At 34.8% G+C, this 18343-nt stretch overlaps 1 protein-coding gene across 2 annotated transcripts in view; it reads left to right on the forward strand.

Moving 5' to 3' along the window:
* PARP8 (poly(ADP-ribose) polymerase family member 8) overlaps nt 1-18343 on the forward strand; it is a 161076-nt gene that overhangs the window by 64595 nt on the left and 78138 nt on the right. For both annotated transcript variants that reach the window (XM_063086452.1, XM_063086453.1), the window contains one exon: nt 16582-16619. In XM_063086452.1, the coding sequence (XP_062942522.1) occupies nt 16582-16619 (38 nt within the window). The remainder of the gene's footprint in view (nt 1-16581; nt 16620-18343) is intronic.

Genomic DNA, 18343 nt, shown 5'->3' on the forward strand with positions numbered 1-18343 from the left:
GAAAAAAGCTGATATGACAGAACTGAGTCTATGTGCTGATTATTAACCAGTATGTTAGTTGATGAAATATTTTTATTCATTGCCAAAAATCGAGATATTTTTGTTATATTTTGAGTGATTTTCTTTGAAAACAACTTTATACTTTTAGAATATGAATAAGTTGTTAATAATGATTAAAGGTGAATTATAATAGATGAAGAAATTACTCCATAAATTTTGATATATTAATTACAAGATCCTATGAGGGGAGTTTCCCCAGTGAGGTTTGGCTGACATTGGCAGTAACTTTACTCTGTTGACTATATTTTCAGAAATATTTTGAGCAAAAAAGGTTAGATCTTACTGCAAAGGAATCAGAAGTTTCTTGCCATAGCAAAGCTCAGTATGAAAAATCACAAGAGGCCAAGTGACTCAGAGGAAAATGTTAGAAAACCTGGTCCTGCTACTGGTTCCACATGGAATTGAAGCAGTCTCTTAAATGTTATGTTTTTTCATTTGTAAAATGAGGGGTGTGTGCTGGGTGATTTCTGACGTACGTTCCAACCTAACAATCTGTGAAATCAAGATCATATATACACTTTTTTTTCACTTCCAGAACCTTTTTTATCCTTTGGTTGGCCTTTAGGGAGTGAAACCAAAACAAAAGTCTCTATTTTGAATTTATTTTTTCAATTGATTTCTCTTTTGCTCTTCTGTGCAAAAGAATGAGTATGTTGGTCTGTTGGACTTGAGTCAAATGAAAGTGTAAAATAGGAAATTCATAGCAGTGTGCATTTATAGGTCTGGCTCATTTAAATCTGGGAAGTCTGGAAGAGCTCTTAAATTTATTTATATGCTAAAGAAGAAAGATGTACTATTGTACCCTGAATAAAGGGTCACAAGATAACTTTTTGTTATTTACATTATAAAGATATATTCATCCTAATCTTAGTATGATGGTAAATGTTCCTTATCCCCTTCAAATATTGTTCGTTTTTTTTTGGACACATTCATTGGGAAAGTGTAGGTGTAGAACTCAACGCTTAGGTATACATTTATAGATTTCTTACTATAATCAGCTATGCATTTACTTAATTACAGAACTTGGCCTCAAGAGTCATGCTTTTAGATATTAAAACTTGAAATATATAGTTTGGATACAATTTGTTATCCAGGATTTCTGAATCTATGAAGCCCTGAAAATTGAAACAAAATTATTTTGTAAATTTGGTCCAAACATATTTAGTGGCAAACTGATCTGAACTGACATGAGATTATTTGTAGTTTGCTCTAAGCCACATAGTGGGAATATTCACACATCTCCTTGCAAGATATGTTACTGTTTTTAATGACAAGGTGTTTCTCACTGGGGGTTTTGTGTAAAATATATACTCTATTACTTTTCTAAAATATGAAAAATTCTGAATCTCTAAACACATCTGGCCACCAAGGTTTCAGATCAGAGATAGATTATAACCAGATAAGAGATTTAGACAATAATGATCTTTATCATCATTAATTTCCCAAAGGATTAGTGTGTGAGCATGAGAACATTAGATTCTTGCTTATTATTGCTGTCAGTGGAAATACAATACAATAAACAATTTAGTGATTGTTCTTAAGAAAGGTTGGAATTAGAATCTCAAGAAATGAACTATATACAATATGAGGGAGAAACTTAACAGAGCATATGATACTGTTTATCCACAGAAATTAGTGCATATTACTTGTAATTTTTAAAACCAGTTTTCTGTTTAAGTGCAAAACAATATTTTGTACAGATTTGCTAAAAATGGTTAAAAGAAATTCTGGACAGAAATAGAAATACAGAGTGATATTTGCATAAAAAGCTAATTAAAGCACGACTTTGGAAACATTCAGTATTTTGTTGAATAATTTGGCTTTGAAAACAAAGTAGTAAAAGTTGTTATTTTAATGAAAAATGCAAATGATGTACAATAGCTTTGACTCAGCAGATTGTGTCTAATTTTTTTGAACTGTAGGAAATGAAACTATGAATAGTTTCCATGTAACAATGCTTTTTCATTTTTCATCTATGGTCATAGGTGACTGATTCAAAATGGGTGAAAAACCAGCTCCTGATGTAACAGATGGTGTCTATCAGGCACTGATGGGCAACTCGACTTTTAAAAAGGAACTGAAAATTCAATTTGTTATATGCCAGTACTCTTTGAAAAATACTTTTCTTTCGCTTGAAAAGATTTTTTCACATTTTCAAATTCTTGAAGACATAGTTTTTTTTAAAGCTGCTAACTGACTCCTTGATTGATTGACTTTATCTTAATATTCTTGTTTTGTAGGAAGTCAATTTTTGCAAGAATCTATTAAGCTATAGATAGCGGTATTTATGTCTAGATTTCAACTAAACTATAGACAGGGACAGAAATAGTGGTTGTTGAATAATTTAAAAAATGGCTCATCCATTACTGACTCACAACCTCATAGTATGTTGTATCTTAAAAAGACAATTTGTCAGTATCTTTGGTGGAATCTAACATCTTCATTATCATATTCATTGTCTTCTTAGCACTTGAAGCTTCATTTTAATATTCATTATGATTACTTATTTTCCTGCCAAATCACATTTCCTGCAGTTCTCTACTGATCTGGTTCCCACACTTGTTCATCTTTCCTTAAATCTGTAGTACTTACATCTTTCTAGTATGTTCTCAAATACCACACACTTCCCTCCAGGAGCCTTTTCTAAGTGGCCTTGTCCCATGTAAAGCATTTCTTTACTTTCCTCATGTTCTGAGCAGTAACGGGTACATTTACTAATGAAGAAGATGAATTTTAAGTGATACACTGTTATGAAGAATACTTTTGGGAGCATTCAGAAAATCTTAACAGAGGCTATGATTTAATGATATTAAATATGAACATTTTTGGAAAGAGTGATAAAAAGGCTTTTAACATTGAGGTTCATCTTCCTTTTTTATGGAGGTTTTATTTCAGATCCCGTTTGATGTTTATTTTCTTGTCAATTGATACATGTGAAATTCTTAGTATTTTATCAAGGATCTCTTCTGGGGGTAGGATGGGGGTTGGGAAATCTCATGAAGAAAATTCATCTTTTTCTTTCTCTTTGCAGCTCACTGACCTTGAGAAAAGGAAAGGGAGAAAAGAGAAGGAAAGGCTTGTGTGATGGTGTAGAAGTAGAGTTGTTCAGTTCTTCATTTGCTTTGGGCTGTCACTGGAGGATTAAAGTCATGATAATCATACACAGGCCTTTGTGATAACAGAGAGCAGTGTATAGGTGAATGGTTTGCTGATAACCGCACAGTCATTTCAAACCAGTCAGTTTTTCAGTAGTATATTTACTATTATGTAAAATTGAGTCTCCTTTCCTATTTCATGTCCTTAGAATGATATTAATTCTCATCTAAGTTGTAAATGTCCCCTGAGTGGCTAATATATATATTCTGTCTCAGATTGACAGAACAAATAAATACTTGGTGCTCTCTCTCTCTTTCTGCTTTTCTCTGCATTCTGTACCCTGAGAAATTTCTTCATTGACTTATCAGGAGCTAGAGGTATATCTAATTTCAGAAATAGAGAAATGGCTTTCCATGAATGTTGGTTGGAGTTTTCCCATTTTCTTCAGTGAATTCATAGTGCCCAAATCAAGGATGCCAAGACACAGATGTATTCTTTAACCATGCCTTGCCTAGAAAGGGAAGCTGAGACAGTGGGCTATGCCCGCCTTAAAATTCAAACCATCACAAACAAGATTAAAATGTGCAGAATGAAGTATCAGACAAACCTCTCTATTTTAAAGCCTCGATATCGTTAGTGTCACTGTAATATCTTGCTAAAATAGAAATTCATGATGGACAAAAGGGTATGTAGTGACTGGAAGAACATTTTTATAAACTGGATTGATGGTTGCTTCTCCGGTGTGGTAGTATTATAATAGAATTCCAGTGTACATTTGTTTGGCTCCTGGGTAGCTAGTCAAACAGATATGTTCTGTATTTTATTTTAAACATATTTGCATTGCCTACAAATATTGACATTTCAGGACCTTGAAGTGCCCTTTGCTGTTTGCTCAGATTTTATAATCAATGTTGCGAATATCAACTGTAATATTTTCATGATTTTGGGCATGTTGAATTATAGGTGAATGCACCTGAACCCTCTGCATGTAACTTATAAACAGACAATGTGACTCCTTTGTTCTCATTTCACATTATACAGTACAATAAAATTCAATTCCAATTATTTGTTTCATGAGACACGTTGTAGGCCAAATGTTACCACTTAAAATAAATTATATATGTTAAAGCTCTGTTCCTATGAGTGAAAAAGACAAGGGCTATTTATCTCTCTTAAAATCAGACTTATAAACAGACTGAAGTTAATTGAATTTAGATTGTTTATCTTTGATGAGACATAAGATTCTTTTTATTCTACCAAGTTTTAAGAGTCATTCAATATAGAATGTAAGGGACCTATACGTATATATTTTGAACACATCTTAGGATACAGCCTGCATATATATTGAGTGCCTGGGACCCGACAGTGAATAAGAAAACATAGAGAAATTAGAGCTAGTGGGGGAAAGAAACATTAATCTGATATTCACCCAAATTACAACTATGAGAAGTTTTAGGAGGGTTTAGCATAGGGCCTTATGAGAGTGTCCAGTGAGGGCACTTAACCTTGCCTGGGTCAGGTTAGACAGTGTTGGAAGCTGGGAGTGAGGACTTAAGAAAGTGAGAACGTAAACTAATACTTAAAGGATGAGTAGTATCAAGCCAGGAGATAAGGGGAATTTTCCACATTTTATTAGTGAATATACTGTCATTTGAATTATGGAATATATTTTTGAATTAAATCTAGCAGTTTTCCCCTTACGTACACTTGATTACTATCAATAAAATTTATTCCAGAAAAATCAGAAAGAAAAGGAAAGCAAACTCAATCAGTAATAACAACAATCCGTGAACTAAGAAACCTTCCCCCAAAAGCATATCTCCCCCAAAAGCACTATACAGTGATAAGTCCGTGCAGAGTGGCTTGTGACACATTGATAAATATCCTTAGAGATATTTTTCTGTGCATGTGTATTCATTTGTGTATGTATTGTTCTTAACAGAAATAGGGTTACAGCTTTATTAGATTAGTTTTACATCATTTTTAATGGCTGCAGCATGTTTGTGATGGATATGCTATTTAACCAATTCCTAGTTGTGAACATTTAAATTACCTGTAACTTTTCAAAACCCAGAAGTATTTATCTTAAGCAAAGTCTACTGAGTTTTTAAAGTTGACTTAATTATTTTGACACCTAAATTAATCTGAAATAGCAGACATTCACTTACGAGTTTTAGCAAAGTAGAAGCTTCTTTGCTTATATTGGTATACCAAAGATGGTTCACATTAGAGTTGGGGTACAGACATTTAGCTTACCGAAATATATTCTTTAGTAGGCAAAATTCATTTGTAGAGCCATGAACAGGAATCATTTGCTTTATTACCAGTTTTCTATATTTTACACCCAGCATTCCAATGGAAAATCACCCAAGATCTTTTTTGCCCATTTTCAAGGCTTTTTTTTTTTTTTTTTTTACAGTTTTCCTTAGAGTTTTCCTCTCATGATCCTAAATAATTTCCGGAGGTAATTCTTCATCAAAAAACAAACAAGCAAACAAAACAAAACCTGCAAGCAAGAGTGTTAATTAGCCATATAGGCCTCGGAGTTTGCAAATCTAGAACCATGAACTGTTGAGCAACTATTGAGCAAGGTGATAGAATCAAATTCTCTCCCAAAATTTTCATATGAAATCTTGGATTGGACTTTTAAAAGTTTCAATTACCTGCTTCTCTGAGGCTAGAAAAACAAAACCAGGAGACTCTCCACCAGCTCTCACCTTTAGTACCCATGTAACTGGGTGAATTTCTGTCTGATAGAGACTCCCAAAATTTGCTAAGGTTCCTGTCTTGCCAGAAAGTGACCTTCCTCACCATGTACTGTATAAATCTGGAAACTTATCTGCTAGGTCTTAGGCCATTTTTCTTGGGAGGAGTTTGTTGGCATTAGTTTCATGTATAAAGTCATTCCTCGTTCCTTTGTGGTTGCTTGTCATTCCTGATTAAATACAAATCATTTTCCAATATGATACTTAAGGGATTGATTACAATATCAATTTATCCAGTAATATCCTGGTAAAAAGGAAGGACATATTCTTACTGAACCTATGAAAAAAACTATTGTAATGAATAGTAAGGACATTAGGAGTTTCTGAATTCTGGAGGAATCAGTGAAAATCAGATGCTGTTTTAAGATGTTTCATTTTAGTTTATGAAAGCATTGTTTGCAAAATTCAGAGTTGAATATAGCTTAAAAAGCATGAAAGATGAACAGTTTCCTCACGTATCTGTGCTATGGGTTGATTGAGTTCCCCCAAAATTCTTGTGTTGGAAACCTGATCCCCATTGTAACACTGTTGAGAGGATGGGAAATCAATTGCAGTATTTGAAAGATGGGGCCTTTGGGAGGTGATTGGATCATGAGGACTGTACCCTCCTGAATAGATTTATTCATTCATGGAGTAATGGGTTATCATGGGTGTGGACTGGTGACTTTATAAGGAGGGCACATGAAAGAGCTCTTGCCATTCTTGCCATGTGATACCCCGGTTGCCACAGGACTCTGTAGAGTTCCCACCAAACAGAAGGCCCTTACCAGATGTATTCCTTGGACCTTGGACTTCTCTGCCTCCAAAACTGTAAGAAGTAAATTTTATTTTTTTTATAAGTTACCCAATTTCAGGTATTCTGTTATCAGTAATAGAAAATGGACTAATATAACCTGTTAGAAAGTGGAATATTAAAACAGTATCAACAATATCTACACAAATAGCCACAACTGAATGTCTCTCACCAGTTAATTCAATCTTAGGTAATTCTTGTTTCATTGGATCTTGGGTCTGTGGTCTGCCTTCTGCTTTCACATGAAAAATCTATATATTTTAGTGTTCAGGTTAGACATATATTCAAAATTGGTATTGCAATTGTAATTTTTGCTAAACTGCCACCTTTCCTTTAGTAAAACCGTGTACATGACTAGATGATTGTATCTTTGAGACTTTTAGTTACATATGTACTGGCTTAAGATTGAATTGCATTTGCTAATTAAATACCTACTAATCAATTAACTTGTGGTCAATATATGTCAGATTTCAGCACAGTACACTTTTTCCCAAACAATTATGCTTTTCACATTAATCTTGTGAGAACAAAACATTTTTCAAAAGCTTAATGAATAGTGGAAGGCTAATTGCTTTTAGTAAGCACTTAGAAATACTGTTCTAGAGTTTAAAAATATTAACACTCCTCTATTTAGTTGCTGTCCTCCCAAAAGGCTGTAGTCCAAAAAAGAAACAAACAAGAAAAATAGTGGATAGGAGTATGACTTTCCAAATCCAATTTTACATTCTTGTAGTATTTAAGCTAAATAATAATTCAGACCCCAGAAAAGACTACGGTAGCATGTAATGTAGCCAATGGGGAAAAATATTACATAATTAAGAAAATGACCTTATATTTGGCAAACAGAAAAATAATAAAACCTCATGTGTAATGTGCAGATGCCTAATTGATTACAATTGTTTTTAAGATCATAAATTGTATAAAATTTGACTATTATTTGAAACCCCAAAATAAATCCCTAGTGTATTTTCTACATTAAAATAATTAGGCAAAAGTCATAAAATTAAATCAAGGCTGTATGTATATTTACATTTAGTTTTTAATTTAAACAACTTATAGATATTTACATTAAAAAATCTAAAGCAGTTTAACAGGTCTGCGTCAAATTAGGATGATTTCAGTTGTAAGAAACAAACATTTCATGCTGGCTTAAATAGTAAAAGGAAAGTTATTTGTTCATGTAATAAAAAATTCATTGATAATGAGATTTAGGTTTAGTTTGTTCAGGGCTCTGCCTCTGTCTCTGACATTTTCTGAGCTCTGCCTTTTTCTGTCAGGCATGTCCTTAGATCAGCTTTTGCATGGGCATTAGCCGGCCACCAGCAGAAACTAGGGCCTATTCCTCCTCATTCACATCCAGGAGAGGTGTCAGTGACTTGTCCCCCAACCATTGAATAAAAGTCCCAAACTGTACTCTGAATGGACCACCCTGAACCAATCACTGAGCCAAAGTGCTGACATATGGGCTAGACTCTTTCCTGCCATAGGAAGGGGTCAGTTACTGTGGTGAGTTTATCCACTTAGCCATCCGCTTCCACCTGGGAGAAGAATAAACCCTTCTGTAAACCTTAGTTTCCATATGAAGCAGGGAAGGGAAGGAGTGGAATGGCTATTGAGGAGGCCTTTGGATCATGAAGAGCCTTGGCAGACCTGCTAGAATTTTACTCTGTAGAGTTCACATCTGTGTTTCTTAGAAACAAGGTCCAGAGTTCACCTTCACCAGAATTACCTGAGGTGCTTTCTAGAAATGCACATTTTCAGGTTCCCCTTCAGATCAACTAAATCAGAATTTCCCTGCCTCAGAATGTGGCCAAGGGGTTTGTGCCCTGATATAGTGAAGTGGTAGACAGATTATAGTTTCTAACAGCAGCCACCGCTATTATATATCTCTAATTTAATTTGCTTAGTTGAAAATTAGTGTAAAGATGGCTTTGAGTTCCGTTTTGTATATATTGGATTTAATTTGCTTGTGAAATATCCTCTTGAAAATGTGAAGTAAAGAAGGTACATCTTTGATTTGGAGGTACAGAATTTTTGAGTCTTCTGCTTCTATTGGTAGGAGACTTTCATGGATATAGTTGAGATTATTCATTGTGTAAAAATAGGGCAGTAAGCACAGCGTGGAAAACATTGAAATATGAGAACTGAACATGAAAAATGAAAATATGAAAAGTTGAGATGAAGAAGATACTTCAAAAGCAAGAGGGGGCCCAGGGATAGATGGTGTTAAGGAACCAAGGAAGGAGGATTTCATGAGGTTTTCATTCTTATTTAATTAGTCAGAGAATTTATGTAAGAAAAGGACTAGGAAAAAATAAAGGCCAATGGTGGCCTGAAGAAGGAGAATTTTGGTGAGGGACCCAGGAGGGGAAGCCACATTGTAATGTGGATGTGCAAGTGGGTGTGTTGTGAGAAAGCCTTAGATTACTCTTTGTAAAAACTTGACTTTAAAATGAAGAAAAGTAGGGTGATAATGGGAAAGGACTGTACAGTAAATGGAGAGTTTAAACATTACTACCTTTTTATTTTTTACACAATACACAGTTATTATAAAGATTGAAACAATACAGATACATACAAAGAATGCAATTTCTTTTCATCCAATAACGAAGAGAGAACAACTGCTAAAATTTATTTTTCAAGTCATGTTTCATTGGTATATATTTGTAGTAAGTATGTATTTATTCATTTTTAATAGAAAGATGTTTCAGCTGTTCGAATTATTGTGCTGGAGACACTTAATGTACTGGAAACACTTATTTCTTTCATTAAATATTCTTTTATATACCATTACTTTTCCACACTTGATTGGTATATTGTGTGTTTGTATAATAGTTTATAGAATCCTATTTTTTGGCACTTTTGCTTTTTTAAAAAACTCATTCGTTTATTTTAAGTAGTGCTACCATTCTTATTTTTGTAGCTAATTTCTTTTCCCACTTCCATAATTACATATTTTGATAGATTTCAAATTGTGGAATTGTTAGATTAAATTAACAGAACAAAGTCCCAAATGGAGTGTAGGTTTATGGGGTCGACACAGCAAGTAGTTGGCTTAGTCTTAGATAAAAGGTCAGATGTTTCCTTCTTCCTGGGTGCAACGAGAGAAGTATGAGCTTGTGGGTGTGGTTGGTGGGAGACAGAATTAAGGGTACACCTTGAGGGAGTCATCATATAATGATCTCTCTTAATGTGGAAAGAAAACATTTTGATGATAGCAAAAGGGCAGGTTGTTATAGGATGTTGGAAAGTTGTGAAAATTGGAAAAAGCATCTGAGAAGAAAAAGCAAGAGAGTCCAAGGGTTTTGCTGTTACTGAGCACGGTTCTTACTAGCTGGTGTTGAGGACCACATGTCTGCATGGCACCAGGCCCTTTAGTTTCATTTTCCTCTCCAGCAGCAGTCAGAGCTGAGAATGCCCAATATGACTTAGTCTGGGGTTTGGAGCTTGTGGGATCAAGTAGGTAGTCTGCAAGGGCCAGGCAGGGGCTGCACTATGAAGGAGGTGAAGAAGCTGTGGAGAGCAGTTGCGTGTCTACGATCACATAATGCCTGGAGGGCCCAGTGTAGGGTTAAAGGAGTGAGAACTAGAAAGTGATTCAATTGTGGTTAGAAAAGTGGGACATGGGGGGGTTGAGATTTTAGAACGGGAGTAATATCACTCTAAATGGAGGTCCAAGGTGCAGCCATGTATTTGGTGAGCTGAGTGGAGGTATGGGAACTCTGAGGCCTGCAACTTTGTGCAGCTCAACATTGCCAGTGTGCATGTGGGTGATGTGAAGATTTTTGAAAGTGGAAGAGAGTGCCCTAGAAATCGCTAATCCTGGATAAATGACAAAAAGATTGTATCTAATAGAGATGAAGAGTAGTGAGGGTGCTGTGGCTGGTTGACCAGGATAATGATGAACGTGAAAGCGAATGTTTTTGGAATTGAGCTGCATCAAAATAGCAAATGAAACAAATAGCTTCTAACATGCCTCAAATACCCTCTAGCTTGAGACACTGGAGTTGGGTCTGGAGGTGGGTTGTAGGCCAGTGTCTCTTGTACCCTGGAGCTCTGAAGAGTGGGGAAGATGGAACTGTTAAGTGCTGGAGTGAATTTTCTTCTAGAATGCTCCAGTGTGCCTGGGAGTGAGGTTTGGGGTTCGTATATTGTCAGGTTTCAGCTGATGACTTACAAGTGAACAAAGACAGTTGAGACCTGTACTTATAAGCATCTCAGTTAGGGTGCAGGATTGCTTGTCTTTAGCTGTGGTATTTTGTGAGTTCCTGCATTTTGCTTTTTCTCATGTAAATTTTAAACGTCTGATCTAACTGAGAGAGATAATAAATGTAAGGGTGCAGTTTATTGGATAAATTGTTTTAAATTTTGGAGGGTAAGACAAAAAGGTATTTCACAGTAAAATATTGGTTTTTGCTTGCTCTGTCGAAACCTCTGGGAATAGCTCAGGATCCAGGAGTTTTGCATTCTCTATAGATGGCAGAAAGTCACAACATTTGGGGGCCCACTTATACAGATATTGAATTCAGTACTCCCGAAAGGTCTTCCAAGTCTTATAATCTTTCATCTTGAATTCTAAGTTCCCATCTCTATTACGTTACAGCTACCATCTTCCAATAACTCCCTACTATTCTCAAGGAATTTTCTTAGATCTGTGAATGTGAGAAGTAGGACTAAACTTTATCCTTAGCCCTTTGCAGACATTTCAGAAGGAAAAGGATGGTTATGGAGTGAGTGGTGAGTTTAGATGCAAGAACGATCTTATGAATGATTTTAATTATAGCAGTAAAGAAATATATAAACAAAATGCAAAATGTGGTAGATATTGAACACCTGAGGCCTACTCCAGGAAGTCTTGCGGGAGCTGTTGGCTATTGAGAAGTGTTGAGCCAGATGTTTTCAGAGGAGTAAGAGGTGAAAGTAACCATTTTGTTCAGACGTTATTGTGGTAATAGAAATAACTTATAGATTCTAGTTTCGCTCATATTTGTGATTTTTAAGAGCCTCACACTGTGCTGTGCATATAGTACTAACACATATGGACTGACCCAAGTTTCTCTGGCAAAGCACTTTTGATGTAATAATCATAATTTAACATATTCCAAAATTCTGAAGGCATATTTTCTTTTCTGACTAGGAATTTGGAGCTTGCTCCAGGTTTTTTCTTCTCATTTTCTCCTTTCCCTTTCAGTTCTCCATGATATTTTTTGCGTTCCTTGTACTATTTATTATGTACATCACATACTAACCTTACTTTTAAATATACTTAGGCTTTCCTGTTTGCACTTTTTTTTTTTTGGCACTACCTATTAACTCCCTTAGCTTAATCATCCATGTCTGCTTGTACTAGATTGTTTCCCTTAGAACTCTGTAAGTCACAAAGTGAAACTGATTAGGATTTTACAGTCCTGGTGATTTTCCTTCTGGTATACTACCAAGAAAATGCTGTAGCACAGGGAGCTGATGAATCATTTTGCAGGGCTTTCATTTTCTATTTGAAAAATTAGGTATGGCCATGAACACGGGAATGTCTGCTAATATCATGAGGACAATACAACATAAAATAAAATCATCAGTGTTAGCTTTGGTCTGTGATAAATGTAATATATCATATTTTTTAGCAAATTGAGTTCCCAAGAGAACACTAATTCATGTAAAATTTCGCTTCTGTAAATTTTAATTGTTTGTACTAGAAGTTACCTAAAATTACTCAGCACCTGCTGCTATGTGTCTGGCGTTGTCCTGGGGCCTTACACCTGCTAAGCCATTAAATCATCACAGCAGGATTGTAAGGTAGGTATGGATTCTCCCATTTTACTGAAAAGAGATTGAAACCGAATATGTTTAACTAACTTTTCTTATGCCATCCAGCTAGTAAGCTCAAAGCTGGAATTTGAATTCTGTTTTTCTGACTGAAACTATAGCAGGCTCCCTAACTTTGTGTAGACACAAAAATGAGGTAAGGCTTTAGTTTGGATTTAGGCATTGATTTGGATGGAAACGAAGCCAAGTGCTGTTGGTTGGGATGGTAGGCTGTTGGGAATTAATTCAGCTTAGTACTGAGCATAATTTCTGGCAAAGTGCCGGGCTTCTGTCGCGTAGTACTGCCAGATCAGAAGGGCTGTACTCATCAATAATTTCATTTCTATGTAGTACAATTTCACTGTGTAAGGGAGTTAATCGTGGAGAAATAAATTTGTATGGGGTCATAGTATATATTTCCCCAGTTTGTTTGCTGCACCATTGGCATGGATATTTTATCTTCTAATTCTTGGCATTTGATTCAGGACGAAGATTCCCAAAGCTGGGCTCCTGGCTGGGGTCCAGCATCTGCCATTTGTTCCTGCCTTCCAATTCCCATTCCATACCTCCCACTGATATTTGCTAATATCTTACTACTAGATAGCTTCTAAATCTGAGCTCTCTTTTCTTCAGACCATCCTAAATAATGCCTATTAGTTTTTTAAAAAAATTACTAATTCTGCCATTAAATACTATTGTGCTTCATTCTCTGTGATTCCATTTGTATAACATACCTGCAGTGACAAAATTATAGAGACGGAGAAATGAGTAGTGGCTGCCTGGGGTTAGGGATGTTGGGTGAAGGAAGTCAGGAGTGACTCTGAAGAGGATAATACTAGGGACTGAACAGTTTTGTATCTTGGTTTGCTGTAGTGGCTGTGTGATGTATGTGTGATAAAATGATGGAACTATACTATTAGCATAAAGTATGCTAATGTCATTTTTCTGATTTTGTTATTCTGTAGGTACATAATATGTAAGCAGTGGGGGAAACTGGGTGATATACACGAGACCTCTACAATTTTTGCAACTTCATGTGAATATGTTATTTAAAAAGTAAAAAGTAAAAAAAAAAGCTATTTAAATACTTTAAACACTATTTTTTAAAAAATACTATACTAAATAGTATAAAAAGTACTATTTAAATGTTCATGTTCCTTTGTCTGTTGTATTCATTATGTTTCATATTGTCTGTTTCCCTGTGAATTAATCATCCAAAGTTATCTGCTCTGATTTTTTTCTACTTAAATCTTATTTGGCTTGTACCAGATTACCAAAAAGTACTTATTGAATTAATATTTGAATGATTAACTATACTTTATGAAAGGATAGTATATATCAATATTTGGTCTCACTACTAACCATCCTTCTTTCCTACTCCCCTACTTATTTGGTCTTTCTTGTCTCTGCCTAACCTTTTCCCAAGAACTAAGCAGCATGCCAGGGATCTGTCTGGTGGAGTCTTGGGGACTTGGCTTGCCTAGGAGGGTTGGATTGCCTTTTGGTCACAGTAGCAAAGCCTTAAATTCAGTCACAATTCTAAAAGGAGGTGACTTCTCAAGGATTTAAGACTCAGTGTTATAAGGGCAAGATAAGCCAGGAAACCCAGGGTATGAACTATGGTGAACCATTATCCATCCATTCATTCAAATTCATTGAGATCTGTGTTATATCTTGGTGTTCTGCAGTTACAGCATTCTATGGAAATCAGTTTCAGATCTTGTGTCTTTAATGATTTTTTTTTTTGTTGGGTGCTTCTTTTAAATTACTCGTGCCGTAATTGTAGAGTCATCTATTGTTCCTTGTAATTCCGTCGGGTTTTGCTTCCTATGTTTTGAAGCTTTGTTATTAGGTGCATACCCACTTGTGATTGTTACGCTTTATTCCTGATAAACTGACCATTTTATCATTATGAATGGTTCCTATATCTTTATCTTTAGTCTTCTCTATGCTTACTGTTTGCATGGTTTGTCTTTTCCATCTTTTGCCTTAATCCATCTGTCTTTATATTTCATGTGGATCTTTTAAAGGCAACATAGAGTTAGATCTAGCTTTTTTCCATTCTGGCCATCTTTTCCTTTTATTCAGTGTCTCTGTCCACTAACATTAAATGCAGTCATTGACATGACTGGATTCAGGCTGCGTTTACTTTTTGTTTCCTATTTATCTCTTCAGCTTTTTGTTCCCCCTTTCCTGCCTTCCTTTGGGCTAACTGTACCAAAATGATTTTTCAAATTCCATTTTAATTTCTCTATTGGCTTTTTTAGGTATTTATGTGTGTGCACATGTGGGTGTGTGTGCACGTGTGGGTGTGTGTGCTTGCTCTAAAAATTACAATATATAACCTTAACTTTTCTTATATTATACTATTTCACATAATATGGAACAACCTTGTAACTGTATATGGTCATTTTACCCCTCCCTGTCATTATGCTGTGATTGTCATATGTATTACATTCACATATGTTCTAAATCCCACAATGAAGTGTTATCATTTATATTTTAAACAGTCATACATTTTAAAAACATTAAGGGAAAAACAGTCTTTTATATTTACAATTTCCAGTATTCTTCATTTCTTTTGAATATTTGACTTTTTATCTGATATCATTCAGCCAGGAGAAATTTTTTTTGGATTTCTTATAGTGCAGGTTTGCTGGAGACAAATTTTCACAATTTTCACTTATCTGAAAGTTTCTTTAATTTGCCTTCATTTTTGATGGCTATGTGGACTAAATATAAAATTCTAGGTTGACAGTACGCCCCCACCAAAAAAGGTCGACATTGATTGTTATTATTTCCTTGCATGTAATGTGTCATTTCTTTTTCTGACTTCTTTTAAAAGTTTTTTCTTATAGTTGGTTTTCTGTAGTGTGACTGCGTGTGTACTTGGCTGTAATTTTCATCTCATTTACCCTGTTTTGGGTTTTCTGAGCTTCTTCAATTTGCACATCTATGTCTTCCAAATTGGGAAAATTTCAGCTATTTTCTCAATCTTTTTCTGTATTATTCTCTCTTTCCTCAACCTTGTACAGTCCTAATTATACAGATGTTTGCTTTTTTACTAGTGCTCCACAAGTTTGTGATGATGTTTTTGTTTGCTTGTTTCTCTCTTCTTTAGATTGAGTTTTCTTTTACCTTCTTTGTGCACACTTATAATAGCTGCTTTAACATCATTGTGGACTAATTCCGACACTTGAATCATCTTTTCTCTCGAATATAGATTACATTTCTCTATTTGTGCACATACCAAGTGATTTTGGATTGTGTCATGCACTAAATAGGTGACCATGCTACAAATATGTAGACATAGAACCTAACTTCAAGAGACTTGAAATCCGGTTGATAAAGATAGAAAAGTGAGCAAATTAGTACATTAAACTCCCATATGTAATGTGAGATGAGTGCATAAAGACAGTGGGGTTACTGAAAAAGGAGTTGTGAAATTATTAAATTGCAATTTAAAAAATTATTTTTGAAACAACTCAATTCTTCTGTAGGTAGAGGGTAGTTTATTTATATTATATGAAGTGGTGATAAAAGATTGGCTGATGAACAATAAATATCTATTAGTTATACTTTCATAATATTTTGTTAATTCTTTGAAAAAGAAGGTCATTTGCAAAAGCACACCATATTATGGGGAAGCAATATTAAAAATAAATTTTTTAATTATTGTGTGCCATATGAAATAGGATTAATAGGTTTTTGGTAAGAAAAGATGATTTGATATAACCTGAGCAAACAAAACAAATGATCATAAATTAGGAGATATTAGACTGAAATAAAAAGACCTATGTATACTAAAAAACTATTACTCTTGGGAGAAAGATATTTCAAAACTGTTCTCGAAAGAGTCATTTAGACTCATTAAAAGTGTATCTTAAAAATCTGTAAGTTTCCTGCGTCACATCTTTTTTATAGAGATTTTCTAATTTGTTTTGGGTGTTATCTGTTTGTACTTATATCTGTGTAAATGAGTGGGTAATAAGGGGTTGGTTTGTCTTTTGTAAAAAGCATATCTACCTTGGCATAACGTGAGCCCTTTTTTTTCTGTTTTAACAGTGTGTCCTACTCAGTACACGTATCTGAAGATTACCCAGGTATGCTTTGCTTCTTTTTATATTTATCACAAATATTCATGTCATGACTCCGTTGAATTCTGGACTACATCTCAGGATACATTATGTACCACACAGGTAATCAACAGAATTTTTCTGTATCTTTAAGACTTCCTCCTTTGAATATTTTTGTCTTTTGGAGATGTAAAATATATATACATATATCTAGAGGTTAAGCATCGGCAGGCAGAGGAAATCTTAAAAATATAGAAGAATTCTGTTGATTACCGGTGTGGTACATGATGTATTCTGAGATGCAGTCCAGAATCAAAATAATTTCCCAATGAAAAGTCATTTACATGAGCCCGTATGGTAGCTTCAGCCTGTATATTTACATCATTAAAATTAAAATGAAGATTCTCTACACCCGTGTAGTTGCTAGGTTTGGAACATCATTTGGCCTTTCATAATATAAAAATAATAGCTAACATTTATTTGTTTCATTCATTTCTCTAAGAGTGTGTGTATGTGTATACATATACTTGATTATTTAAAAATCAGTCCGTAGTTTGGTATGGAGATAATGTAAACCTTTTTTTAAACTTATAAGTATTTTCTGTGGCAGTTTGCATTAACCATTTAATCTTTTTACAAGATTACTTTATGTTTCAAAATAATAAACTTCCTTGTAATTATTTTGCTATGCTCTCCATATGTTTTCAGAGTAGTATTTTATAAAACAATTGTACAGTTATACAATGGGGGATTCTTCATTTTAAGGACATGCCTATTTTTTAATAGTAATAGTAAGTGTTCTTGGCAAGTTTTACTGGAAGAACCAAGACAAGAAATATTTATAGGGAAAAATATGTTTTGTAGATTATTATGCAGTCAGACTTCTGCCTTATTGTGGGATAGGATGTTTTTGATGCTGAGTGTTTGTTAGGAAAATAAAAGCCCCAATGTTTATTGTAAATATTATAATTACTGTGCTCCTCATCTGGGGCAGTTTGGAGAGATGTCAGCCATGAGAGCTGCAGGACTTTATGTCTGGGTAATAGAAATAATGCTACAAATCAAAGCCCAACTTGAGGGCGCTAAGTGAATTATTCTGTAGCACCTGATGTATGGTAGAAGATGCCATTTGGTAAACCAAGTGGACCAAATGTTTAGCTCCCTCTTGTGGCCAAGAGGTATCACTCGAGCTTTTTCTCCCTTTACAGGAGCCCCACTTCGAAATACCAATATACAAAACTTGAAGTTTTAAAATAAAGCATTGGTTATCATTTGTGATAATAAAATAAAATAGAGTGTAAATATACATTATATTTTATCTACTTGATCAAAGTAGGTTAGATTACGCTGCAATAAAACTCGAGGATGGGAAAGGGAAATTAGTGCATTCTGGTTTAAATACTGGGACAGAATTTTGGATCGGTTGCCGCAACCAGTTCACCAAAATATGCTGTCCAGCTCACAGTACACCACGTATTTCCACATACATAATTTCACTTGGTTCTGAATGCCAGTCTGTATGATAGGCAGAACAGGGCCCATCATTATGTTCTTACCTCAAGAAGTGTTCTGAGAGAGGTTAAATAATATTTCCCAAGGACATGTAGTTTGATGGTAAAACCACGTCTATAATTCAGTTCTGATTCCTCTTGCTTCTGGGGAAGAAGTAGCATTAGTGTTTTTATGGAATGTTCCTCAAATTGAACATTAATATGTTAATATTTTCCCCATTTAAAAATTTTAATCCACAT

Source organism: Cynocephalus volans, chromosome 2 (assembly GCF_027409185.1).
Source record: "Cynocephalus volans isolate mCynVol1 chromosome 2, mCynVol1.pri, whole genome shotgun sequence".
In the NCBI taxonomy this organism is placed as follows: Eukaryota; Metazoa; Chordata; class Mammalia; order Dermoptera; family Cynocephalidae; genus Cynocephalus; species Cynocephalus volans.